Raw genomic sequence first — 27,873 nt, forward strand, 5'->3', positions numbered from 1 at the left:
AAAGAGGCTAACCTTGAACCTTTGGTAACCACGAATTTAAAGCCTGCAATGGCAATAAGTACATATCTCTCAATAGCCACCCTAAATGTAAATGGACTTAATGCACCAATCAAAAGACACAGAGTAATAGAATGGATAAAAAAGCAAGACCCATCTATATGCTGCTTACAAGAAACTCACCTCAAACCCAAAGACATGCACAGACTAAAAGTCAAGGGATGGAAAAACATATTTCAGGCAAACAAGAGTGAGAAGAAAGCAGGGGTTGCAGTACTAATATCAGACAAAATAGACTTCAAAACAAAGAAAGTAACAAGAAATGAAGAAGGACACTACATAATGATAAAGGGCTCAGTCCAACAAGAGGATATAACCATTCTAAATATATATGCACCCAACACAGGAGCAGCAGCATATGTGAAACAAATACTAACAGAACTAAAGAGGGAAATAGATTGCAATGCATTCATTTTAGGAGACTTCAACACACCACTCACCCCAAAGGATAGATCCACCGGGCAGAAAATAAGTAAAGACACAGAGGCACTGAACAACACACTAGAACAGATGGACCTAATAGACATCTATTGAACCCTACATCCAAAAGCAGCAGGATACACATTGTTCTCAAGTGCACATGGAACATTCTCCAGAATAGACCACATAATAGCTCACAAAAAGAGCCTCAGTAAATTCCAAAATATTGAAATTCTACCAACCAATTTTTCAGACCACAAAGGTATAAAACTAGAAATAAATTCTACAAAGAAAACAAAAAGGCTCACAAACACATGGAGGCTTAACAACATGCTTCTAAATAATCAATGGATCAATGAACAAATCAAAATAGAGATCAAGGAATATATAGAAACAAATGACAACAACAACACTAAGCCCCAACTTCTGTGGGACGCAGCGAAAGCAGTCTTAAGAGGAAAGTATATAGCGATCCAGGCACACTTGAAGAAGGAAGAACAATCCCAAATGAATAGTCTAACATCACAATTATCGAAACTGGAAAAAGAAGAACAAATGAGGCCTAAAGTCAGCAGAAGGAGGGACATAATAAAGATCAGAGAAGAAATAAACAAAATTGAGAAGAATAAAACAATAGCAAAAATCAGCGAAACCAAGAGCTGGTTCTTTGAGAAAATAAACAAAATAGATAAGCCTCTGGCCAAACTTATTACGAGAAAAAGAGAATCAACACAAATCAACAGAATCAGAAATGAGAATGGAAAAATCACGACAGACTCCACAGAAATACAAAGAATTATTAAAGACAACTATGAAAACCTATATGCCAACAAGCTGGAAAACCTAGAAGAAATGGACAACTTCCTAGAAAAATACAGCCTCCCAAGACTGACCAAGGAAGAAACACAAAAGTTAAACAAACCAATTACGAGCAAAGAAATTGAAACGGTAATCAAAAAACTACCCAAGAACAAAACCCCAGGCCCAGATGGATTTACCTCAGAATTTTATCAGACACACAGAGAAGACATAATACCCATTCTCCTTAAAGTTTTCCAAAAAATAGAAGAGGAGGGAATACTCCCAAACTCATTCTATGAAGCCAACATCACCCTAATACCAAAACCAGGCAAAGACCCCACCAAAAATGAAAATTACAGACCAATATCCCTGATGAATATAGATGCAAAAATACTCAATAAAATATTAGCAAACAGAATTCAACAGCATATCAAAAGGATCATACACCATGACCAAGTGGGATTCATCCCAGGGATGCAAGGATGGTACAACATTCGAAAATCCATCAACATCATCCACCACATCAACAAAAAGAAAGACAAAAACCACATGATCATCTCCATAGATGCTGAAAAAGCATTTGACAAAATTCAACATCCATTCATGATAAAAACTCTCAGCAAAATGGGAATAGAGGGCAAGTACCTCAACATAATAAAGGCCATATATGATAAACCCACAGCCAACATTATACTGAACAGCGAGAAGCTGAAAGCATTTCCTCTGAGATCGGGAACTAGACAGGGATGCCCACTCTCCCCACTGTTATTTAACATAGTACTGGAGGTCCTAGCCATGGCAATTAGATAAAACAAAGAAATACAAGGAACCCAGATTGGTAAAGAAGAAGTTAAACTGTCACTATTTGCAGATGATATGATATTGTACATAAAAAAACCCTAAAGACTCCACTCCAAAACTACTAGAACTGATATCAGAATACAGCAAAGTTGCAGGATACAAAATTAACACACAGAAATCTGTAGCTTTCCTATACACTAACAATGAACCAATAGAAAGAGAAATCAGGAAAACAATTCCATTCACAATTGCATCAAAAAGAATAAAATACCTAGGAATAAACCTAACCAAAGAAGTGAAAGACCTATACCCTGAAAACTACAAGTCACTCTTAAGAGAAATTAAAGGGGACACTAACAAATGGAAACTCATCCTATGCTCATGGTTAGGAAGAATTAATATCAACAAAATGGCCATCCTGCCCAAAGCAATATACGGATTTGATGCAATCCCTATCAAATTACCAGCAACATTCTTCAATGAACTGGAACAAATAATTCAAAAATTCATATGGCAACACCAAAGACCCCGAATAGCCAAAGCAATCCTGAAAAAGAAGAATAAAGTAGGGGGGATCTCACTCCCCAACTTCAAGCTCTACTACAAAGCCATAGTAATCAAGACAATTTGGTACTGGCACAAGAACAGAGCCACAGACCAGTGGAACAGATTAGAGACTCCAGACAGTAACCCAAACATATATGGTCAATTAATATTTGATAAAAGAGCCATGGACATACAATGGCGAAATGACAGTCTCTTCAACAGATGGTGCTGGCAAAACTGGACAGCTACATGTAGGAGAATGAAACTGGACCATTGTCTAACCCCATACACAAAAGTAAATTCAAAATGGATCAAAGACCTGAATGTAAGTCATGAAACCATAAAACTCTTAGAAAAAAACATAGGCAAAAACCTCTTAGACATAAACATGAGTGACCTCTTCTTGAACATATCTCCCCGGGCAAGGAAAACAACAACAAAAATGAGCAAGTGGGACCACATTAAGCTGAAAAGCTTCTGTACAGCGAAAGACACCATCAACAGAACAAAAAGTAACCCTACAGTATGAAAGAATATATTTGAAAATGACAGATCCGATAAAGGCTTGACATCCAGAATATATAAAGAGCTCACACGCCTCAACAAATAACAAATAATCCAATTAAGAAATGGGCAGAGGAACTGAACAGACAGTTCTCCAAAAAAGAAATACAGATGGCCTACAGACACATGAAAAGATGCTCCACATTGCTAATTATCAGAGAAATGCAAATTAAAACTACAATGAGGTATCACCTCACACCAGTAAGGATGGCTGCCATCCAAAAGACAAACAACAACAAATGTTGGCGAGGCTGTGGAGAAAGGGGAACCCTCTTACACTGCTGGTGGGAATGTAAATTAGTTCAACCATTGTGGAAAGCAGTATGGAGGTTCATCAAAATGCTCAAAACAGACCTACCATTTGACCCAGGAATTCCACTCCTAGGAATTTACCCTAAGAACACAGCAATCAAGTTTGAGAAAGACAGATGCACCCCTATGTTTATCGCAGCACTATTTACAATAGCCAAGAATTGGAAGCAACCTAAATGTCCATCGGTAGATGAATGGATAAAGAAGATGTGGTACATATACACAACGGAATACTACTCAGCCATAAGAAGAGGGCAAATCCTACCATTTGTAGCAACATGGATGGAGCTGGAGGGTATTATGCTCAGTGAAATAAGCCAAGTGGAGAAAGAGAAATACCAAATGATTTCACTCATCTGTGGAGTATAAGAACAGAGGAAAAACTGAAGGAACAAAACAGCAGCAGAATTACAGAACCCAAAAATGGACTAACAGGTACCAAAGGGAAAGGGACTGGGGAGGATGGGTGGGTAGGGAGGGATAAGGGGGGAGAAGAAGAAAGGGGGTATTAAGATTAGCATGCATGGGGGGGAGGGAGAAAGGGGAGGGCTGCACAACACAGAGAAGACAAGTAGTGATTCTACAACATTTTGCTATGCTGATGGACAGTGACTGTAAAGTGGTTTATAGGGGGGACCTGGTATAGGGGAGAGCCCAGTAAACATAATATTCTTCATGTAAGTGTAGATTAAAGATAACAAAAAAAAAAGAAAGAAAGAAAAGGGGGATTACTCCCTGATAGGATAAAACTAACTGTAAATCAATGATTAATGCATGCTTTAAATATCCTTAATTTTGATCACTTAAAGGGTGTCAGATGATCGGCTATGGAGGGTACACTTTTCTGATAATATTCCTTTCTCTTAAAAAAAAAAAAAAGCAGTTCCTGTGTGGTGACCTCCAATGAGTTCTACACAATGGTATAAAGGGCATATCAAAGTGTGGGCAAAGGGTCTGTTTGTGTTTATACAGAGGATCAAAGCCTAATTTGGCTACCCAGAAAATGAACTAAGATACGAAATGAAGAAGAACTTCCAACATCAGCACTCTCTGGAAGACTCATACCAGAAGATGATCATCAAAAAACCTCAACAAAGATCCAGGCGATGCTGCAGTTGTAGCTGCATCCATCCCAACGGTTCCTGGACTTACCATTGGAATGAAGGAGACATCTAAGGTGGCCTGTGCTTTCAGTAAAACAACAAATTTGACTGGATCTATACTGTTGGAACTCAACCAAGAATTAGGAGAAGTGCAAGTTGTAGCGCTCCAAAATCTTACAACTACAGACTATCTGCTGTTAAAAGAACATATGAGATGTGAACATTTCCCAGGAATGGGTTGTTTTAATTTGTCTGATTTCTCTCAGACTGTTCAAGTACAGTTGGACAATATCCATCATAACATAGACAAATTTTCACAAATGCCTAGGGTGCCTAACTGGTTTTCTTGGCTTCACTGGAGATGGCTGGTAATTATAGATCTGCTTTGGTTATGTAACTGTATTCCTATTATGTTAATGTGTGTGCGCAATTTAGTTAGTAGTTTAAAACCTATACATGCTTAAGTTACTCTACAAGAAGATATGTCAAAGAAATAATCAATCCTCCCATGTTTTCTTCCATATGCTACCTCTATAGCTTTTCTTCTTCCTTCCTAATTACAACCCTTAAATAGAATTCGTGCCTCATATCGAATTTACCGAGTATCATAATTCCTCCAGGTGGTAAAGATACCTCGAGACAAGTGCTGGGCATAGAAGCCACAGGGCATAAATCTGCAAAGAAGTAAAAAGCTAACCTTTTCAAACAATATGGCTTCTCTCTCACTTACCAACTTCACATTTCCCTGTATGGCCCCAGAAGATGGCTGGTCAGCCAGAGACGCGTAAGATTCCTCAAGGGAGGAACAACCTAAGACAGGCACAGTCGCAGGGGGGCCATCAGGTGAGAAATTGGGGATCAACAGTGGTGAGGCTTAGAACCTCACCCCCCCCTGTTTTGAGAGAAATCTTCTGCATCCGTGGATGTCTTGCTGCCCTTGTCTAGCCTGGATTAATACTTAGTCCACAGGCACACACCTGATCATCTGATCATCTACATTTGCCCTCTTACAGCACTAAACTATGTTTTCTACCTTTATCTTGCATCTACCTACCACTTCAGCATTTTATTAAAAATAAAAAAAATAATAATAATAAAGGGAGAAATGTGGGATCCACATATAAATCAAGTATAAAAATCAAAAAAAAATTTAACTTGCACATGAGGAGGCAAAACTACAGGAATGAAAACCAGTAGAAACAATAGACAATAGAAAGAGACCCAGAAGGACATCAGATATTATGGTTACACACACACACACACACACACTTTAAAATAACTGTACTTAGTGTGTTCAAGGAGATAGAAAACAAGATGAAGAAATGTTGAAGAGAACTGGAAACTACATAAAGTGACATCATTGATTTTAAAAAGGTCAGCCTCCAGCAATTATCATGACCACTATTTAAGTGTCCCCACTAGTTTGTTAAAATTGTAGAATCAGTCGTAAACATTCAAGCCTGCTTTCTTTGAAAGGTGAATGAAATAGACAAAACTTAGACAGTGCTAAGGGAAAACTCAAATGCCTAGAATTAGGAGTGGGAATTATAAACAAATATAAAAGGGCACAATGGTTAGTGTGCCCTGCCAGGCCCAGCCCAGCCCAGCACCTGTAGCAAAGCATCCCTTGGTGATAGTGGGAGGCAGATACAGTCACTCAGTCAACAGGCAGACAGTGGCTATGTTGGGCAGAAAACAGATATGACTGGGTAAAAGGGGAATAAAGCCAGTAAAGTCCACTGAAAGGGACTCAGAGAGTTAACCAGATAAAACCAGACAGCCAGAAAGGACTTGCAGAGTTAACGAATTAATTAGTTGATGTTCCACAGGCCAGGACCAACTTAAAATGTCCCGCTAGTCCCCCTATAAAGAGAAGTATCTGAGTGCAGCCCACGCCTTCATTGTGTTAATTAGATCATGTCATTGTAAAATCTACTTAGCCTGCTAAAAGGCACAGCTTATTCTTTAACTTACTCTATTTGCCCCTCTTCCTCTCCTCCAGCCCCTTAATCAAGTAACTTTGTAACCAGGGCAGGAGAAAGACCTCAAAATTGTAAATAAACCTATGTGGACAAAGAATGCTGAGATCAAGGCCAACACAGTCACTTAAATAACCCTGTTCCTAAGATAAAACTTTAGAGGAATTCTAAGTCACCTGTATACATCATGCCTTATGCTGATTCCTACCCACGAAGTCCTATAAAAGCCCAGACCCTAAGCCCTTAAGGGTGCCTCCTCTCTGAGGCTGCCTGAACTCCCCTTTCTTAGAGTGTGTGTTTTCAAAAGACTTCTTACTGCTCAACGTACTACGTGTTGTCTACCTTGTCAGTGCTGTCTTTGTCACTCCGCTATTTCCTTCTCTTTTCCAGACTTTAAGCACAGGTCTTCACCCTCTCTGTCCTGCTTCAGATAAGTAGGGCGGGGCTGCTGAGAGCTCTGATTCAGGCTGGCCAGTCCCCGTCGCCTGGGTGACCCAGGCAGGACTGCCGCTGTATAATCGTGCTCTTTAGTAGCCTGCCTGGAAACCTCCTCTTGGCCTTTAGGAAGTTCTCAGAACATAATCTCACTCCATCCAGTGCCCTGCAGCTCCCCCAAATCCTGGGGTGGTAAGAAATTAGTTCCCACGCTGTGCAGATTCAAGCAGACACCAGATGTGACCATGGCTTTAAGAGCTGGCAAGGGATATGCCCAATGCTGAGCAGAGGTGGATAAGCATCCCTTTTCCCCCTTTGTTTTGCCATCTCTGCTTTATTCAAATAAACCTGCCTTTATCTGCCTTTACTCTGGCCTGCTGCTCGTATCATGGTATATATTGAAATAAAACTTTTGCTCGGCTTCTGGCTTCCATACCGTGTTTCTGTCCTTGAATCCTTTGTTGGGGCGGAGACAAGAACTGAGGAGACAAACTCCACCCCCAACATATTCGGTGCCCACTGGGATCGGATCGCCAGCCCTGGTAAGCTGCATGTGCCTGGCCCTCTGGCTGCAGGCACGCCCTACCTGTCTAGTCTCTGGGAATCCTCCCCTTCCTTCTCTGTTTCTCACAGAATATGTCCATGCAGAGACTTCCTTTTCTGTGTTCTCAGATTTCTCCTACTGGCTGCATTTCTTTTCTTCCCTTCCTCCAAGCTTTTTGCATTCTCTGCCTGGCAGATATTTGGGCTGACCCCCTGGAGACCCCCATCTCATGATCCCCTCGGCCATGAGGTGTCCATTGCACCTAGTCAGAGGCACGACCCACTTGTGCTCACCTTTCAGGGAACCCCTTCCTAGGAGGCGGGTCATGTTTGGGCCCTCGGGAGTGTCGCCCTGAGTGGCCAGGAGGTTTCTCCCTTTAATCCCTTCTTCACAGGTCACTCCCCGTGGGAGCTAAGAGCCTCTCACGCACCTGGACTCTGACCCTTTTTCCCTTACACACTCAGAGTTCTTTCCACCCTGGTGCCCGCTCTGCTGGCTCTATATTCTGTTTAGAGGAGAACAGAGACTTTAATGGGATCTGCAGGACCGCCCAGAGCAAACCCACCTCTCGGGCCTGGCAGGCAGCCTTTGGGAGCCGCATAGCCTAGGGCCAAACCTCTTCCGCAGCACAGCAGGCTTTTTACTTTCTTTCTCACGCTGCCTGAGCCCGTTAGGCGCCTGGAGATGCTGGTTCCTGACGGGTTTAGCGCTCTCTCCGGGTCCAGGCCTTGCCTTAGGCCCCTTCCTATTGGCTCCGTCAGGGGGCTCTCAGATCCCTGGGAGGCTAGCCTGGTGGGAACCTCCCGTCAGGCCTTTGCTGACTCTAGGAGCTCAGCTGAAAGCGGCTTCCCTTCCCTTCTTCCACTTTTACCAGGGCAGCTGTAGCTACCGCCCAAACTTTGCATCCTCCGACAATGGGAATTCTTTGACCTCCAGACCCTGAAGAGATCAAGGTTCAAATTCCTCTGCACGACAGCTTAGCCCCAGTGCAAACCCCCAGGGGGGATGCTTGGCCTCCAGAAGAGAGCCTGAATTATAACAACATCCTGCAACGTGACCTATTCGGCAAAGGGCGGATAAAGAGCCAGAGGCTCCTGCGTCAGGCCTTCTCCCGGGGAGTGGAAATCTACTCCACAAACGCAAACCAAGCCGCCTCTACTGCCCCCAGGCCTCCTCCAGGGCACCCCAGAACCTACGCTTGTGTGGAGAGTAGTGGTCCCGACAAGTCAGCGTCCTCCACGGTGAGCGACACCCCAGAACCCAAGCCTTCTCCAGAGGGCAGGAGTCCAAACAGCCTGACGCCCTTTTCTTTCCAGTTCCCATTGTTTGGCTGAGCCCCCTCCCGGCTCGCCGACGCCCTATCCTTTCCAGTTTCCCTTTGGTGGAGCCTCCTCCAGGTTCCCAGAGGACCTCCCTGTCAGCCTTTGTCACCACCCGCCGTGTCTCATGGGACCATCTGCTGTCAGCCCTGGTAACCCTCCACTAGGAAGCCACAAGACCCTAGTCCACCGTATCCCACCCAGAGACGTCTGAGGCGAGGGGCCGTGGTCCCGGGCAGCCAGCCGGCTGCACCAGGACTTCTGGGGATGCCAGGCTCTCTAACCCATTCCACAGGACTGTGGTCTTCTGTCCTGCTCTCAGACTCCCTTGGGGTGTGTTTAAATAAAACTTTTGCTCTGCTTCCACACTGTCTCTGCCCCTCAATTCTTTATTGCAGTGGGGACAAGAACCGAGGAGAATTAACTCAAACCCTGCCGGGTGGAGGCACCCAAAACAAAAGTGTGTGCACAGCCCGAGTGGGAGCAGGGGACACTTGGCCAGCACTGAGAGGCTCCCACAGGGAGCCTTTTCTGACCAGCGTGCCCTGCCTGGCTCCCCTGAGGGGGTCAGAACCCATCTCAGGGGCACCAGCAGCCCTTTGCCCAAGGCCCCAACTAAAAGCCACGGCCCTTGTGACTTTTAAAACCTTGAGTGACGTGATGAGGAGTCTAAGCTTACAGTTTGGGGGAAGATAAAAACATGGAGACCAAATATTCTTCCTACTGCTGACAAGTGGCTAAAGTGTGGGTGACTCCCAGCATTGCACATCCCAGGGGGATTTGCATTTTGAGAAATGACCTCAGGAAAAAATAGTGCTTAATGCTAAGGCTGTGAGCTCCACAGGGACAGGAGCTGTGGGTGCATCTCTGCGTGCCCAGTGCCTGGCACAGTACTTGTTATCTAGAAGGTGCACAGCAAACAGGTATGTTCATAAATTTGTCTTAAATAATAAAAATAATGTCTGTTCACTGTGGACAGGCACAGTGTAATTGTTTGCCATTAGAGAATCAGAAACCGTCCCTGCCATCCACCCTGACATCTCCAGGTTCCTTTTTTCTGTTTGTTTTGGTCTATCTTTCCCACAGGGACTCTCGCCTCAAATGTCCTGTGACTTTTCTTCCCCATGCAATACTAAGTCGTCACTGTTGGAACCCTGGGGGCTTGGGAGGCTTCTTATCTGAGGGCCCCACCTCGGGATGATGGGACAGGGACATGGCTATTCCACAGGGGTCCCCTGAGGATATCATTCGAGTTTTAGTAACTTTTCTTGTAGGTTGGTGGGTTTTCCCTGAGAAGAATTTTCAGTGCCCTGCTTGGGGCCCCAGTGGAAGGAAGGGCTGGTGGGTATGAGCTTCCCACATGCAGGCTTTCATTTAATCCTCCAACCCCTGGCCTCAGTGCCCCTTCTGGCCCCCGTCACCCCTGTCCCCGCTCCACTGTGCTGGGCAAGGTATTCCCAGGTGTGCAGTTGCTCTAGCCCATCCCCATATTTTATGGGGTGAAGAGCATCTGGGGGTCTAGCAGTTCACCCACACTTACTGCCGTGTTTCACCCCACTTGGCAGGTTTCTGCTGACATCTGAGCCCCTTCAGGGTGCTGTGGCACAAGGCCTCTTTCCTCTCTGGGTCTCCCCACCTGCTGTCTGAGGCTTCACCTTTTTCAGGGCTGCTATGCCAGTTCCACTTGTTTAATCTGTCTTCACCTTCCAAACAACTGCCGCCGTCTGTCATCTATTTTGTTCCCCTCTCCCGTTTGCTTCGTCCTAGTTGATTTATACCATCGCATTCCTTTAACTGCTATTTTGGGCAGTTTCAGGACAGAATGGAGGTAAATACTGTGTTCGGTCTACAGTGTCGGACACACCTTGATTTCCCCCCTTTAACAATATTTTGAGGAAATCTTCATTTCTTTTTAATAGGGCATAGGATCCTAGGCATAAGCTTGTTTTAGGTTTATGTTATTTTTTAAATGCTGCAATGAATTAATGGACATCAGTGTACATGAATAATTATGTGTAGCAATAAATAAGGGAAAAAGGGAGAGAAGGAAGGAGAGGACAGGAGTCAGTATGGAACGTGGGGCACCTGAAGAAGACAGGTGGGGGAGGCCTGGGGAAGGAGTGGGCAGCATTTCTGGTCTTGGCCTCTACTACGTACACCTGGGGCTCCCCTTCAGTTTGGGTAGCCACTGCATGCCAACTGCCTCAGGCTCAAGGCTGTTACTGGGGAGACAAGCAGCTTCCACCGGGATATGGCTCACCAGGAACCAGACACCAGCCATCATGACCACAGTCTTAATGAGGTCTGGCTACGAGCCCCTTCACACATTATCTATTTGACCCACATTGTAACAAGTAAGATGGGTAGTGTTATCTCCATTTTACAGATGAGGAAACCGAGTCTGCTTGGCTAGGTTGTAACTAGCCCCAGCTCAACCAACCAGGATGGATGTGAACCAGAGGAGGCCCCACAATTTCTTCATAGGAGTCTGCTCTGGGGCGGGGTGGGCTGGGGATTCATCTTGAGGTTTCACTACATTAACACTGGTTTTACTTGGGGTTGGCTGGGAGAGGAGTGGGAGAAGCCAGTGAGGATGCAAGGATGGGTATAAAGCTCCCAAGGTCATTTCTTGGGTAATCCATCGAGGTGCACCCAGGCCTGCCCCTCTCCAAGGAGGTCCTTCTCTGTTCTGGAAGAAGTTGTTCAGAGATGGCAGATGTCAGTGTGGACTAGCGTCCTCCGGGAGGAGGCGAGGCTTCTCAGACAGATCTTTGTAGGATTTGAGGGGCAGGGAGGGCTGCCCCAGGAAGGAGAGGGTCAGGAGCAAAGGCACGGTGTGCTGCTGGCTAGAGCCTGCAGGAGGCGCCCGCGTACGTTCAGCTGCACACACCGGTGCTGCTCTAGGGCTGACATCTGCTTACTTAGAAACTCAGGGGTGGGAGGGGTTCTGGGTCAGCCCCTCGGAAGTTTCCTCCCCAGCTTCACAGGGCATGGAACTGTCTTCTGCTTCCCAGACCTCAATTTCTAGGCTGGTGCTTTCAATTCCTTGATATTTTGCGATTGAAGTCTGGCTATCAGGTCAGCCTAGGGTCTGCCCTGCCTAGCCTGAGACATAATTGTCAAATAAGGCCTGGCTGGCAAAACATCACACCTCTCTACTCTCCTGCTAACACGCCCAGTGCCCTCCCACCCACAACCTCTTAGCAGAGACCACCCCAGCCTGCCCTCCTCAGCCAGCGGTTCTCAACTGCTGGGATGCAGGATTTCTCACTGTCACCCTGTCCCTGCAGGTATCACAGGCAGTTTCCTGGCTGAGATCACCCATCCATGACGGTCTGCATACTTGTCAAAACTTTCACCCCTTTCTCTTTCCCCCGCAATGCTCCTTCTCTCAAAGCTCTGCCCGGCCACTGTTTCCCCTGGTGTCTCCTACCCACGCTGGCTGGGTTCTGACCGTGCCCCTTTCTCCCTGGGCACCCGCAACCCTTCATCCTACCCCTGTCACTGCTACTGTATATGGTGTGAGGAGCCCAGACTTGACTCTTTCAAGTTTGGTGGACAATTCAGTCCTGGACATTTATGCAGCATCCCTTTCCTACTCAATTGAAACTCTGCCCCTGCCACACATGCTCAGATCTGCTCTGTCTGTTCTGATGCCAGTTGCATGCTGTTTTGATCCCAAAGGATTTATAGTAGGTTTTATATCGTATGCCCTCATCATTACTATCTTCTCTTTCGCTTGAGGAGACTTGATATTGTTTATATTATTTCTCTGTGCAGGAGCCTGTTCAGGTCTTGTTTATGTCCTGCATTAAGTTTCATAGATTTTACTATCAAGTTTATTAGTGCTAAACTTATGACTAAGTATTTTATAGCTTTTATCACTTTGTGGATCAGCCCCATTTCTATTTCTAATTGGTTATTGTTAATAAGGAGAAAAGTTACCTTAAATCCAGAAAATTCAGTTCATATTTCTGATCTATTTTTCGAGAGTGGCAGAGTTGGGATTCAAACCCAGGCAACCTGGCTCCAGAGCCTGTTGCCACCAGTCATGTTAAGGCCAAGGACCAAAGATCAGGTCACCTAGATGCTGCAGGTTTGCCTGGGCCCCTGCAGGTGGTGCATACGCCAGACGCCATCCGCAGACAGAATAAGTAACGTGTGCCTTGTTAGGGCCCATAGCCAATTCAGTAGTGCTGCTCCTGCCCCCCAAAAGAAGAGCTTTCCACTTGGAATGTGACTTTATTTGGAATAAGGTCCTTTGCATGTGTAATTAAGATTAAGAATCTTAAGATAAGATCTTCCCGGTTAGGGTGGCCCTAAGTCCAGTGAAGAGTGCCGTTGTGAGACGGGAAAGGGAAGACACAGAGACACAGGCAATGGCCAGGAGCCATCAAAAGCTGTAAGAGGTAAGGGAAGATTCTCCCCTAGAATCTTCCAAAGGGAACATGCCCTGCCCAAACCTTGATTCCAGACTCTGACCTCCAGCACTGTGCGAGAACACATTTCTGTTATTCAAAGCCACCTACTTGGTGGCGATTGGCTACAGGAGCCCTGGGAAACCAGCACAGGCCCCTACAATTCTTCATAAGGAGGCAGGCATTGGAAACTATTACTATATTCACCACTACCATGTTTTTCTCGATCATTATGTATTTTCATCAGTCAACAGATATAAAATATTGATATCATATGTGGATGGTAATGAAAATACAATTTTCATGAAATATGTATTTGCAACCCCATCCTCTTACAGAGGTCAGCTGAGTTCCAGAGAGGGCCGTGGGGAAACGAGGACGCAGGCTGGTCTGGACCCCAGTTCCCTTGACTTGTGAGTCTTTTCTCTTCCTCCAAAACCCACTAAATTTGGGGCCACTCATGGTCCTCATCAACCCACACACATACAAAAAAACAGAATCATGTGGGGCCATTAGAAGGCTCAGAAATACTTCCTGCTTCCCTTTCTCTGCCTACAGTTTGGCAGTGCTAAGAGCGCGGTTTCCACACAGTGATTGTTGCAGAAAACCAAGAATTGCTAAAGACCATTGTGTCACGTTTGCCCAATCCACGCCGCCTGACACCCTAGCACCACACGACACCGCCAGCCCTGTTCTCCCGCTCTCACCTCCTGATTTCAACACTCCAGGCTACGGGGGGCCAGGCAGCCTGATAAAAGGAGGACAGGCCGCAGTCTGTGGCCAAGCCAGCACCAAGGCATGGACTGCGGCCTGGGCCAGTGAGTGGGCTGGGCCCCGGGAGCTGTGGGGACGTGGAGATGGGCATGGTGATGGTGCTGTCTGCCAGGAAGCTGGGGCACTCGGGACAGCTTCCTCTCCCCTGGGCTTCCCTTAGGCTCTCTGGCCCAGGAACCCTTGTTGCAAGGAAAGACTTTCTCAGCAAACTGCCAATTTAATGACATCAAACAAACTTTTCCCCCCTCCTAGCCTTGCCTTGGGTAGTTTTTTCTTATGTTCCTAGGTCCTTACTTTTGGCTTTATCTGAGAAGTGCCCACTGCCAAGGGGTGGTGCCTCTTTGACCCCAGGCTGGTTGCCCAGCAAGAGGGCAGCTTGGGAGCCATGAGCCTCATGTCCTTAAAATTCTCACGCAGGTGTTATTAGGAACTCCAGGGTCACCAGGAAGGTGAAATAAATCTTTTTAAAGATGTTCTGCCAAGCTTTAAGTCTCCAAGTATGTTGGTAATTCAGCTAATCTCTTGTGGGGTGCATCCAGAAACCAGCAGAAAGTCATAAATAGTGGCTGTGAGTGGAGGCACAGAGGCCTCACTGAGAGATGGAATCTCTGGCTTGGCCCTTCCATATTGGCTCTTTTCAGCCCCATGAAAGGTTTTCTGCTTGTTCCAAAATAGAAAACTTTCTCTCTGTACACCTCACAAGTCAGTGGTTTTCCTAGAATCTTCCTGAATCCACACCACCCTGCACTGATGCTCTAGAGAGGGGGACAGCCTCAGCTCAAGGAAGCTTCCATCAGCCCGGGGTCTAGCCCAGGCCAGAGAGGGGCCCCTGCTGTCTGGACTGGGTGAAGGGATGGACACAGTGCCCTTCAGGACCACTTCTGGGCAGAGAAAGCTTGGTTTGCAGGAAACCACCCTGAGGCCATCCCTCCCTAAACCGCCTGCACCTCCCGTGCCTGAGGAGGCACCCAGGCCTGGGGACGTGTGCGTGACCACTAAACCTCCACCCTTTCTCTCGTGCCCTTTCAGGTTTGACAGCTCCAATGATGCCCCAGCACCAAGGTGGTAAGTGGCACCTGTCTGGAGGCCCGGCCTGGATCCCTGAGCCTCCTCCCTGTCTCTGCTCCATCCCCACTCGCTCTCCACCCCCACTGCCCCCAGCCCCTCCCTTACACCAAGAGCTCTTGCCAGATTTCAGTGGGAACTCGTCTCCAAGTCTCAGCCCCCTGCACATATCCTTGTTCCCATGCAGCTCTTCTATTCCTTCTTCCTGGAAGGTTCTTGTCTGTCTTGCCCGAGGGTTTCAGCCCCAGGCAAGTTCACTATGGATTCAGTGAGAGGAACGTTCTTGGGGTCAGAGGGTTTATACCTGGCTTTATTCTCCTGGCGGCAGGTCGAGCACTAGGATCACGTCTGCACCCAGCAGTCTGCAGGCCCATAATCCACCTCCACCTGTGCCTCCTCCCAGAGCACTGGCAGAGCTCTTTATACAGTGACTCAGTCAATAATAGCTCATTGCCTACAGGTGTGGGAGCGTTAGTCTGGCAGCAGGCCAACTGCATCATCAGCAGTTCAGGGTCAGGTGAGGGTCCGGCCACAGGCGCTTCCATTTTCCCCACACTCCTTACTCACTACCTGACCTGCATGTCCATGGCACCAGCTTAAATGTCACCTCTCTCAGGTCTTTCCTGAGTCATTTGCTCCAAGCTCTGTGCCCTCATAGCACATTTTACAGTATGCATCTCAGTGTTTTTAGTCACTGGCTTAGGTGTCTCCCCTGCCAGGCTCTGAGCTATTGCAGGTAGGGAACCCACGTCTCACCCAGCCCCTTGGCTCCAGCAAGAACACCACACTCCATCCTGTGTCTGTTGGAACCGACTGCATGTGGGGCTTGGGGGAGCCAGGAGGGGCTCCTTCTGGGGTCACATAGGACAGAGCTTTCTGGGTTCATCCAGCACTTTGGACTCCTGGGTTCCTTTCCCATCCCACCCACTTCCTGTGCTCAGCGGGCCCCCAGACCCTCGCCCTGAAGCCAGGCCGGGGCACTAGACACATATTTCCCCTCTTGGTCTCATAGGAGGTAACAGCCAGGAGCCAAGTACAGCAAGGGGGAGAAAGAGGTTGAAGATTTCCCCAAAATCTGAAGTCCAAGCTCCCTGTGGGAGTATGGTATGGCAGAGATGTGTGTGTGTGTGCGTGTGCGTGCGTGTGTGTGTGTGTGTGTGTGTGTGTGTGCGTGCGTGTAGAACAGAGCTTACTATCTGCCAACACTTTTCAAAGTGTTTCACATGTATTAACTCTTCATGCATAAAATAGTCCTTTGATTGGAACGATGCTTTCCGTCCCACAGAGGAGGAAGCTGAGTCACCCAGCTAGGAAGCTGCAGAGTCAGGATTTCCACCCAGGCATTGACATTCCAGAGTCCCTGCTCCTAACCACCTCCCTTTATTGCCTCCACAGTACAGACGTCCATTCCTATTTGATAGGGAATGATGTGAAAAAAAAAAATCCTCCTGGCTTCTTCCCAGATGGTCCCAGGGATGGTCTCCCTCCTTCCTTCGTTTGCTTCGGGGAGCCCACCGGGCCTCCCTCTGTATCACTGCGCTCCACCCCAGCCCCCACCAACGGGCTCCACTCCTGGGTGGTCTCTGGTCAGGGCCGGGGATGCCCACGGGCTCCAGCCTCTCCTCCAGGAGCCGTCCGGGAGCCCAGGGGAGGCCCGGCCAGCTCTGCATGCTCTGGGTTCCCACACAGCCCTGCCCCCCCAAGCCCTCCTCCCCACCTCACTGGCCAAAGGGAAGTTGAGGGGAGTGAGACAGTGTTGGGACAGTGGCGAGTCCCAGGATCTAGACAGCGACCACAGGGTGCTCCAGTCCAAACTCACCATTCTGCCAAGTCCCTGGCACAAAACGCTGGCCTGTACAAACCACACCATGACAGACGGTGGGGATGGAAAAGACCCCAGAGACCACACAGTTGTTTTCAGAGGGGACCCCAGGGCCAAGGAGGAAGAAATGGACCCAAAGTGCATTTCCAGCAGGTTTGGGGATGGAGACTAGCAATCTTCCTTCCTGGTGTCCTGGTCCTAGCACAGCGCTGACCTCCGTGGGGCCTTCGCCGCTAGACCAACCCTCTGGGAAGAGAGGGCCCCCGAGAAAGTCTTCCCACATACTATAGGGAATGCCAGAAGCAAGCTATCTCTTTCTAGATAAAATAAGCTCTTTCTTCGAAACTTATCAGTGATTTTAATAAACATAGATTCTCTTCAAGGGATAACAAGAAAATGAGTGCAGACCTCTTTAAAGCCGGACCGAAGAAACATAGGCCTGGGCCGGTAACTAGGGCTCCTCTCTGCTGCTTCCTATATTTGCGCTCTGATTCACATTCTGAAGCATTTCAAGCTGTGCTTGGAGGCTCTGCCCCCCGGCCTTCAGCAGATGAAGGGCCATATCTCACACCCTCTGGCCTTCTGTGGGTTCTGCTCTGGGGCAGAGGGCACCCGTCCCCACAGGCCCTTCTGATCACCATTCGTTTTCTTTGTCACACCTGGCCAGGATCTGCTGCAAAACTGGTCTGCTACTTCACCAACTGGTCCCAGTACAGACAGGAGCCTGCCCGCTTCATGCCTAAGGACGTGAACCCCAGTCTGTGCACCCATCTCATCTATGCCTTTGCCGGCATGACCAACCACCAGCTCAGCACCATAGAGTGGAATGATGAGAAGCTCTACGCGGAGTTCAATGCCCTGAAGAAGATGTGAGCTGTGGCAGAGGGGGGATGGGAGGTGGAGAGGCAGGTACCCCCTCTCAGAGCCAGAAACCTTCCCCAGCATGGCAGTCTGAAGACAGAGCTGCTGTGTGGCTTTGGAGAAGTTGCATCACCTCTCTGGGCTTTCCTGAGCTTCCCCCACGGAGGAAGACAGGGACTCCTGAAGGGTCCTTCCAGTTCAGGCCTAAGTGGAATCTGGATTGTGAAATTGCTTTTCTCTGCGGGGACTGCATGGCCTTCATCCTAAAATCTATCCATCCTTCAGCTGCACTGCTACCTCTTGACAAATCTCTGAGGATCCGCCCTTATCCCTCGCTTCTCCAGCTGGAAGGGGGTCCTCAAATCCTGGAACGAGGCAGGGCCGTGCCATTTCTTTCCAAATTGACAGCTTCCCCAGTATAGGCTCTGCGTGTAGGGACTTGTGCACCCTGCTCCCCAACCCCGCCAGCCATTCTGGGGCTCCTTCCAGCCCCTGGCTTTCCCAGTCGGCGAGGTGAGCCCTGGGAACTGGCTGAGTGAATTCTGCAATTTCTCATCTTTCCCAGGAATCCCAAGCTGAAGACACTACTGGCTGTTGGGGGCTGGAACTTCGGCACGCAGAAGTGAGTTGACTGTGGACACCTCTGTATGGCAGGGCCGCTGGGTGGGGAGCCAGCTCACAGAGCAGAATGAGTGCTGTCGGGGAACTGGGCCAAGCTGAGGACGGGCAGTGGGGGGGCAGAGCAGGACGGCCTGGACCCTGGGGCTGACCTTCCTGGGGCTCTTGGTGCCGCACAGGGTGGGGGGAAGGAGTGGGCTTGGCTCCAGGCTATTTTACAGCCAGTCCCTCCAGGAGCAGCACAGACTCAAAACCGGGCACAGAGATCCTGACCTCTTCCAGGCCTCGGTCTCTTCCTTCATGAAATGGGTATTGGGAGGGTTTCCAGCTAATGCCAGGCAGCAAACGGTGTCTGCGTTTTCTGAGCTCTGAAACAGGATATCTTGCCTGAGAATTCTTATCCCACTTCTGGGCATCAAAGACGGTAAGGTTGAGCTTGGATGCCAAAATATTGGCATTTCTAGGACATTTTTGATGATTTGTGGAGATAATGGAATGGGATATTTGGAAGTAGACTTTTCCTACAAAGTTAGACTATATGGTTCCAGAGTTTTAAACCAGTCTTTCTAAAGCTTTTTTGGATCACAAGCCTTTTTGGAAACCTGATGAAATTAATGACTCACCTTCCCAAAATACTGTGTATACAGATTTTTCATTGAAATGCAGGGGTTCCCAGGCACATGGACCCCTCTCAAGAACTGCTGCCATTAAGTTAAATTTATAAAAAAGTAGATTAAAATAGAATCAGTCTATAAGACACTCAAGCTCCCCAAGATGTCTGGAGACCTCTTACAGGGATACTGAGGAAGGCGGATGTGGGGATGTGGCTCCTGGGGAAGCTGGAGGATTCGGAAGAGCTCTGGACCCCTCTGAGCAGTAGCACAAACAAAGCATCCTCTGAATGTGAGTCTGAAGACAAGTGGCCACGTTAACCCAGCAGGGAGCTGGCGTGGCAGGTTCCCGTGTGACGCAGACCCTCACTCCCCTCTCCGCACTTCCCTTTTCCCTTCGAAGCAGATTCCTCTTCTTTTCTAAGCCTCCTTGCTGGCTGACAGCACCCATTCGGGGGAGGACAGCTCCCTGAGCAGAGACATGGTAGTAGGCTTCTGGAGGGAACTTTGGGAAGCAGAGGCTCCTGGCGAGTTGACACGCACCTGCTGGTCAATGTGTGGGGACAGGACACGCGTCTAGCTGGCCCCTTTGCCTGAGCCAGCTGGTGACTCGCCAGCAAATACCCCAGCAGCCTCTGAAACAGCCCTCTGGCCTGGACAGCTGGGCCCCAGCACCCTGAGTACACTTTCCACCTCAGGAAGGGCGTGGCTCCACCTGGCATGTCTCAGGGCCATGCTGCCTGTCGTTACCCCGCAGGTTCACAGACATGGTGGCCACAGCCGGCAATCGGCAGACCTTTGTCAACTCAGCCATTGGGTTTCTGCGCAAACATGGCTTTGACGGCCTTGACCTTGACTGGGAGCACCCAGGAAGCCGGGGAAGCCCTCCCTCCGACAAGCAGCACTTCACAGCCCTGGTGCAGGTATGTCTGGGCAGGACGGGGGTCACCCAGCTGGCCCGAGGGCCCCGAGCTGTGGTCCCCCAGGACATGTGCCCCAGGATCAGCTGCTTCATGTGTTGCACAGCACAGCCAGCCCTGCGGCCACTTTTCAGACTTGAGGCTCACAGGGGCTGGCCTCCCGGTTCACTCTAAGCTCCCCCTGCAGGACCTGGCCAACGCCTTCCGGCAGGAAGCCCAAGCCTCGGGGAAGGAACGCCTCCTTCTGAGCGCAGCTGTCCCAGGAGGGCGACAGTACATAGAGGCTGGATATGAGGTGGACAAAATTGCTCAGTGAGTCGGGCTCATGGGCCCCGTGTTCTCAGGGTCATGATCATAGCTACCCTTTACTGCCTTGTACTGGACATTATAGACCCATTATATCCTTAATTCTCACCATGCAAGGTATCCTTTCGGGACTCATGGGCCCCGTGTTCTCAGGGTCATGATCATAGCTACCCTTTACCGCCTTGTACTGGACATTACAGACCCATTATATCCTTAATTCTCACCATGCAAGGTATCCTTTTGGGAAAGCCCCACCCTTCCAGCAGCCAACCCGGGAGGGGAAAGAATGAGCTGCAGCATTTCCAAGAAGACCAGGTTTCTAGCTCCTTGCTCCCCGAGGTGTTGAGTGTGGACCGGGTGCCTGTTAAATGTGGAGCCTCAGGTTCCCCCCAGGCCTGCTGGGGCAGAATCTGCACTTCAGAGATTTCTGGGAGAGTCATGTACACACTAAAGTTTGAGAAGCACTGCGCTAGAGAATTCCCTCCAAAATAGCACTAAGTGTCCCACGGAATGGACCAGAGAGTGTGAGGGGAGGATGCTAGAGGCTCAAGCTGCCAACCTCGTAGCGTGACCGCAAATGGCTTCGATGGTGGGGCAGGGGGAGTGTGACGTCTAGTCACTTTTAACAGAGCCAGAGGTGAGCCTGTAACCCTGCCCCTTACCCTGAGGGTCCCTCCCTGGGCCACACACTGCCTGTGGGGTGAGAGGGGAGGGCACGACCCTGCTCACCAGCGCCTCCCCGCCTTCATGTCTTTTGCAGGAACCTGGATTTCATGAGCCTTATGGCCTATGACCTCCACGGCTCTTGGGAGAAGACAACAGGACATAACAGCCCGCTCTACAAGAGGCAGGGAGAGAGTGGGGCAGCGGCCGAATTCAATGTGGTGAGAGGCCGGAGGGAGGAGGCAGGGCTCCCCCACAGGCCCTGTCCCATGGCCTCTTTGAACCTCGAGGCCCTAACGGGGGAGCTGGAGAACCACGGAGAAGCCTGCGTTTCTGTTTCTTGTTCATTCGGTCTTCTGTGCCATGCCCCTGCTGAGGGGAAAGCTTGCTTCTGTGCGGCATATTGGCTGATACTAGGCACAGCCAACCAATTTAATGACATCAAACAAACCAGTGACTTACTGGGAGGCTGTCTCTGAGCCTGAGTTTCTTCCAAACTGCTTCCTGCTTCCCTTGGACCCCGGACCCCATTTCCTTCCCTCGGTCGCTGAGGGACCTGCTGGCAGGTGCTTTCAGAGGTGGGAGCTTTCCCAGGGTGGCAGCACCGCAGGGGCTGGCACTCAGAGCTGAGCCCCCCACTGTCCCACCCAAGGGCAGGTCTGGTGCTAGACTGGGGTTGGGGAGGGGAGTCTCTTGCTCAGCTGTCCCTCATTAAGCAGGCTACATGTTTTTTATAAGCCCACTCTATATTTTAAAAGCCAAGGACAACCATATTGCTTCTCTTTCTTAAAATTAATAACAAACAAAGCCCTAAATTAAAATGCTTTTTAACTTTGTGGTGCTACCATCCTTGTGTAGCAGCTGGGGTAGAACACTGAGACTTCTGTGGTCCTTTCACAAATAACCTATCCCTCTTTGGGCATGTGAGTCAGGCATCCATCCATATTTTCTCCTGAGCCTGGCCCCTCTGCCCTCACCTGGCGCCTGAGTCCTAGGAAGCCAGGCCAGCCCAGGGGAGAGGCGTTCGGCTGAGAGAGGAGGGGCTGCAGTCCCGCTAGCCCCGTGCTGTGCGGATCACATGCCCTGGACCCACACAGACGAAGGGAGCTCTTCCCTTCCTGCAGGAAGGCCCTCTGTAACTCTCCGTACTGGGGCCCAGGATTGCTTCTAGCCAGAGGCGTGACTTTCCCCAACTTGCACGGCCACAGTGCTTAGCAAGGGGCCCTGCCCTCTGCCCCCAGAAAGCTCCAGGCTGATCAAAGATAAAAGTGTAGACCGGCAAAATAAATAAATAAAAGTAAATATCACCAGCATTCCTCCTCACCTAAGTAGTGACTCGAGGTGAGTGCAGCTTCTCGGGGAAAGTGAGCCTATCATTCCGGCTGGAGGGAAGACGCTTCACTATTTATCTACCCCACATTTTGTACTGGGTACCTCCCCGTGTCCCAGGCCTGGGGTAGAGGGTCAAGTAATACCTAATGGGGGCAGGCTGAGGAGGAAGCCAGGTACTTTCTTGATCTTTTTGTTTGATCATCTAAGTGTGGAGCATTGTTCTAGGTCCTGGGGACGCAGAGAGAAAGCAGAGCCTCTTTCCTGTGCTGGTGCTCGTGGTGAGACTACAACCCAGTGATGAGCACGGCCATGATCCTAGCTGCCCTTCCCTGAATCTTATGCGTGCATTATATCCTTCAATTCTCACCATGCCCATAGAGGTAGATATTTTTATAATTTCATTTTGCAGACAGGAAGTCTGAGGCTCAGGCAGTTAAATAAGCTGCTGAGTAAGGCAAGGACCTCGGCTGCTTTGTTCACTGAGGGATCTACCCCAAACAGCCAGTACAGGTGCCTGGCACGTAGCCGGCTGGCAGTAAGTATTTGCTCAGTGAAGGGTTGTCTGACTTCACAGCTACACTCTTGGCTAGAGTGCCACACAGCCTCTTTCCCTGGGACCGAGGGTCTAGGACAGGATCTCAAGTAGACAGGGCAGCACTGGAACATGAATGAAGGCCCGTGAAGCTCCTCTGGACCCCAGCCTCGGCTGGCCAGAGCCAGGCTGAAGACAAAGCCCTGCCCCTCCTTCTCCCCCATTAGGACTTTGCTGTGCAACAGTGGCTGCAGAAGGGGGCCCCTGCCAACAAACTGATCCTTGGCATGCCCACCTACGGACGATCCTTCACCCTGGCCTCATCTGACAGTGGAGTGGGGGCCCCAGCCACAGGGCCCGGAGCCCCTGGCCCCTTCACCAAAGAGGCAGGAGTGCTGTCTTACTATGAGGTAGGGACACCTCCAGCCACGCAAGTCCTGGGGGGTGCGGGGACGCATTCTCCCGGGTTTCTGAGTGACGAGGCTAGGCATAGCAGATTCTGGCCGGGTAAATTCCATTCCGTCCCTGTCTTCTTGGAGCAATCCTTCAGCCCAGGGGCCGTACTGAATCCAGGGTTCTAGGTCACTCAGTCTAGAACCTCCCAGGTTCTCCAAGCTTCCTCAGATAGGAACGGTCCACGTCTAGTCTCTTCTTGTCTGGGAGGCGCAGAGGCCTGGGGGGCTCCCTGCCTCCCCCCCAACCCTGCCCTCTGCTTCCACAGGTCTGCTCCTGGAAGGAGGCCGCTAAACACAGAATCGAGGAGCAAAAGGCGCCCTATGCCGTCCAGGGCAACCAGTGGGTGGGCTTTGATGATGTGGAGAGCTTCAAAACAAAGGTGAGGCCCAGCCCTGCTGAGAAGGGGGTGGTCCTAGTGGGCCCAAGGCCTGCAATCACATTGGGTGACAGCAGTCAGAGCCTTTAAAATATCTGAGCATTTCACAGATCCCCATGTCACAGCATTTTGTACCTTTACCACATATTGATTAAGAAAAGACACGTGACAAAAAATTGCTCTACATTGAGTAGCACTCATGAAAGAATTTATATCTTATTAAATATAAATTCTACAGACATATGAAGAGGAGAAATACATACAGTAAGACATGTCATTTTATTCATCTATTGACAATATTCGGTGCATGTTCAAACTGTAGACCTTGTGATTGATGTCATGACTCCCCACTCCTGCCCAGCACCAGGGGCTCGAGTCTTTCATGCATCTGTTGGAGTGCCTCTCTCGCCACAGGATCGTTAGCTCCTGCAGAGGGGCCTGCACTGTTCTTCCGGGCATCTCATGCCAGTTATCGTGCAGGTTGGACAGTGGCAGGTGTTTCTAGAGGTGTGACAAAGTGCCAGAGAGAACTGCTGGCTGGGGGGTGGAAGGGGTCAGGAGGGAGGGTCTCTGAGAGTCCTGAAGCAGAAGGGGTGGGCAGAAAGTGGGAGTAAAGCCTGCTGGGGAGGGTGGACGCAGAGAACAAGCTATAGCTCTGCCCAGCTGGAGGGGAAGTAGCTGGACAGGGAGACTGGGGCTAGCAAGTTTCCAGAACAACCTTAGCCTCACTGCAGGGGTGGGCCATGGCCCCCTGGCAGGGTCAGGGGACAAGGACATCCTCTGCGGGGACACACAGCCACACCCTGAGGGAGCGTTGGGGATCTGGTGGAGGAGAGAAGGCCATCAAGGAAGACAAAGGCATGAAGACAAGGAACCAGTTCAGATCTCTAAGGAAACTTAGTTGTTCCCTCTGGGAACTGAGCTCATCAGGACCAGCAGACAGTGACCCCAAACACAGCAGCTCTGCCCAGAAAAGTCTGAGATGTTAAGGCTCCCAGCCTAGGGAGGGCCATGCTCCCATCACTGCTCACACCTCTGCCCTCGCCCCGACCCCATGCCAAAATGACTCATGGCTGGTGGGGGACCAGGGTTCAGCCACTAGGCTCCCAGCTCAGGGCTGTGGCCAGCAGCCTCGCCCACTGGTGGGCCGGGGGGTGCTGGAGGAGCAAGGGCTGCGTGTAGATGAGGACGCCAGGCTCTGGGGTCGGCCTGGCCAGGGTCCCTCTGCTCCTCCGCCCTCAGCTGCCTCCTCGCATAGGTCAACTACCTGAAGCAGAAGGGCCTGGGCGGGGCCATGGTGTGGTCACTGGACATGGACGACTTCAAGGGCCTCTTCTGTAATCAGGGCCAGTACCCCCTCATCAAGACACTGCAGACGGAGCTGAGTGAGTAAGGGGCCAGGGGCTGAATTCCAGGGGTAGGATGCGACCCCGCCCCCTGATCTGCAGATCCCGACCCCCGAAGAAATGACTTCGCCCCGGTATGGCCATCTTCCGAATTTCACACACCCCTCAGGAGCTGAGGACACTGCCTAAGCGATTGTCTTTGGCGCCTCTCTTCCTCCTGATCGCGGCGATGCCCGCCCGGGGTATCGGTCAACGGGCTTCCCTCCAGGGTCCTGGGCCTTGCTGCAGCGCCTGGCTCCTCTCTCCTCAAGGAGACAGCCTCCCTTGGTCTGTGGTGTGAGGTCCCCACAGGCCCTCAGCCTCGCATGGCCACGGCCACAGACGGCCTGCTGCGCACGCGCCCTGTGTTCCCGGCTGAGCAGAGCCGCAGCTGTAGGCGGGGTTGCGTGTCTGTTCTCTGCCTGGGTACTTGGCTGTGGGATGTGGAGCTCCTGCCTGCCTGTGGCTGCCGCCTGTGTGCATGGCTGCCAGACTGGGGTCTCCTGGGGGAGCCTTGGCTGAATCTTCACCCCTCCCAGGCCCTTCACATGCGGCTTCAGGCGTCCCAGAGCCTGGAGGCCCCACAGCGGGCCAGCCCTCTGAACCTGAGCACAGCCCTGGCTTGGATAAGAACCCCTTCTGCCAGGGTAAAGCTGATGGGCTGTATGGCAACAGTCAGGATGCCTCGGCTACTCCCTCTGGGTGGCGGTGCTGGGCAGGGGCGGCCGCTATTGCAAAACTGCCTGAAGAGCCTGGTGCTCAGGGCCCCCTGCAAATGCTGCACCTGGGGCTGAATCCCCAAGGCACCCCCAGCCCCAGTCCCTAGCTAGGGCCTAGGCTCGCTCTACAGTCCCCCTCCCCAGCCCTCCCCAGGGCTCGGATCCGGCTCCTGCAAGCCCCTCTCTGGTCTTTCTACTCTCTGCTTTGGGCTCCTTCTGCTGTGGTCCTCCTGGGCTGCCTCTTTTACTTGCAAAATGAATCTTTGATTTGCACTCCACTTCCCCTAGATATGGTGACTTACAGACGCCCTCTAAGCACACATTCATTAAAAAACTTCCCTGGGGCAGGTGGGATGCCAGGTGGGGCGGGTGGCATAAAGCATGTGTACAGGTCTCAGCCAGGTGGGAAGGTGGCCCATTAAGGAGTGACAGGCCGGCGCCAGGTCTCACCTCGAGTCCACATTTCAGCAGGAGGCTTCCAGGGCACAAGTGATGGAATCTGGGGCCTGGGCCTGGGTCTGGCACATTCTTTATTAGCTCAGAAGCCTTTGGAGAGAGAAGAGCATTTCCTGCTGACCTACACTCTGTGTTATTCCTAAAATGAGCAGCAGATGGCAGCAGAGAAGAGCTTTTCCCTGCCTGAAGGGCTCTGCTTCCCACCGCTCAGCACTGAAATGCGACTCCGGACCCCTGGGACTAAGCGCACTCACTTTGAGAGAAACCCTGTTTCAGGTCCCTCACATGTTTGATCTCAACCGCTGCTCCCATTTGCCAGATGAGGCAGTAACAGTTATTACCCTTATTTTACAGATATTTAAGTCCAGCACCAGGCCTCCGTGGGCCAAGATGGGCCAGAAGAGCACGCACACACAGGAGTCTTTGCAAACAGAATAATCCAAGTAGTCCCTGCAGCTTCGGGTTAAATGGTGGTCATTCTATTGGGAAAAAATGTACACATAACTTAATGGTCCAGTTTGCCAAGCACTCACCACACTGGTTTTGGGGTGGGCTCTGGCAGGCAGCTGGAGTTGGGGATGGTGGGGGGAGAGGAAGTGGCCTCCCCTCCCGCAGGGGTACAGCCAGAGCCAGCTCCCTGTAGAGATGACTTCCCCGCGCCCCCACCCTGCCTGTCCTCAGCGCAGAGCGCAGGTCCGGTTTTGCACAGGCCCCATTACCCTGAGGTCTCAGCAGGAAGGGGACATGCCATACCCACACACGGGAGAGCCTCGGAGCTGCTCCACATGGAGTCCAGGTGGCGGTTTCCGTATGGGGGTGCCTGTGCCCCACACAGACGCAGAGGTCTCTGGCCCCACGCCCTGCTCCCCCCCAGACCCAGATGCCTGCCTCTGCTCAGCTCAGCACCACCTCCCAGGGTCTTGGGTTCTCCCTGCTTCCTGCCCCTCCCTCACGCAGACCACCCCCCACAGAGTGGCCACCTCAGTCTTTCTAAACTTGGGTCAAATCCTGTCACTCTCCACATTCAACTGCCATCAGCGACTCCTCACCCAGCAAGAACAGAGCCCTCACCTACCCGGCTTTCTCCTCCTGCTCTCACTTCCTGTCGCCCACCCAGATTTGGTCCTGGGCGCTCCCAATGTCGATGTTAACTTCGTCCATGCCAGTTTCTCCTGAGGGACCCCCAGATGTCGGGTGTCATATCTGGATTGAACCCCTGCCCCAAAGCAAATACTACTTTTTGAACAAGACTTTCTTCCTTTACTCACCAGACCGCCCCACAGCCTCCACCCACTTAAACTCACAAATTGGGAGATGCACCATGTATGGAGCAGCCTTTGAAGCCGGTGCTGCCTGAACCGTTAGTGTGACCAGCTCTGAGCAGTACAGTTTGAAAGGAATTGTTTCAGTTATGAAATCTACCACATAGACAAAAGAGTGTTTAAAGAGTGTTTTGAGCATCTCCCATGAATCCATCACCAGGGTCAGGAAACAGAGCATAACCAGCCTTTGGTGTGGTAGCGCTGTGCAGCCCCCTCCCCAATCCCCCGGCTAGATTTTGGCGATTCATTCTGTCCTTTTTCTTATAGTTTACCAACTGTGTGTGCATTCCTAAATAAAGTATTATTGATTCTGGTCTGTTTTTGAGCCTCATATAAATAGAAAGATACTGCGTGGT

General features: G+C 50.4%; 1 protein-coding gene across 5 annotated transcripts in view; it reads left to right on the forward strand.

The window, feature by feature from the left end:
- CHIT1 (chitinase 1) overlaps positions 1 to 27,830 on the forward strand; it is a 38,095-nt gene extending 10,265 nt beyond the window's left edge. Inside the window, exons 2-13 of one of the 5 annotated variants that reach the window (XM_073217119.1) lie at positions 13,194 to 13,290; positions 13,638 to 13,712; positions 15,103 to 15,138; positions 17,628 to 17,829; positions 18,387 to 18,443; positions 19,808 to 19,973; positions 20,158 to 20,282; positions 21,037 to 21,160; positions 23,031 to 23,213; positions 23,525 to 23,638; positions 24,894 to 25,020; positions 26,550 to 27,830. In XM_073217119.1, coding sequence (XP_073073220.1) covers positions 15,117 to 15,138; positions 17,628 to 17,829; positions 18,387 to 18,443; positions 19,808 to 19,973; positions 20,158 to 20,282; positions 21,037 to 21,160; positions 23,031 to 23,213; positions 23,525 to 23,638; positions 24,894 to 25,020; positions 26,550 to 26,557 — 1,128 coding nt within the window. In that variant the 5' untranslated portion in view covers positions 13,194 to 13,290; positions 13,638 to 13,712; positions 15,103 to 15,116 and the 3' untranslated portion in view covers positions 26,558 to 27,830. The other 4 variants (XM_073217118.1, XM_073217120.1, XM_073217121.1 and 1 more) reach the window with 4 other exon arrangements.
- Positions 27,831 to 27,873: the final 43 nt, after the last annotated feature.

This window comes from Manis javanica, chromosome 11 (assembly GCF_040802235.1).
Source record: "Manis javanica isolate MJ-LG chromosome 11, MJ_LKY, whole genome shotgun sequence".
Classification (NCBI taxonomy): domain Eukaryota; kingdom Metazoa; phylum Chordata; class Mammalia; order Pholidota; family Manidae; genus Manis; species Manis javanica.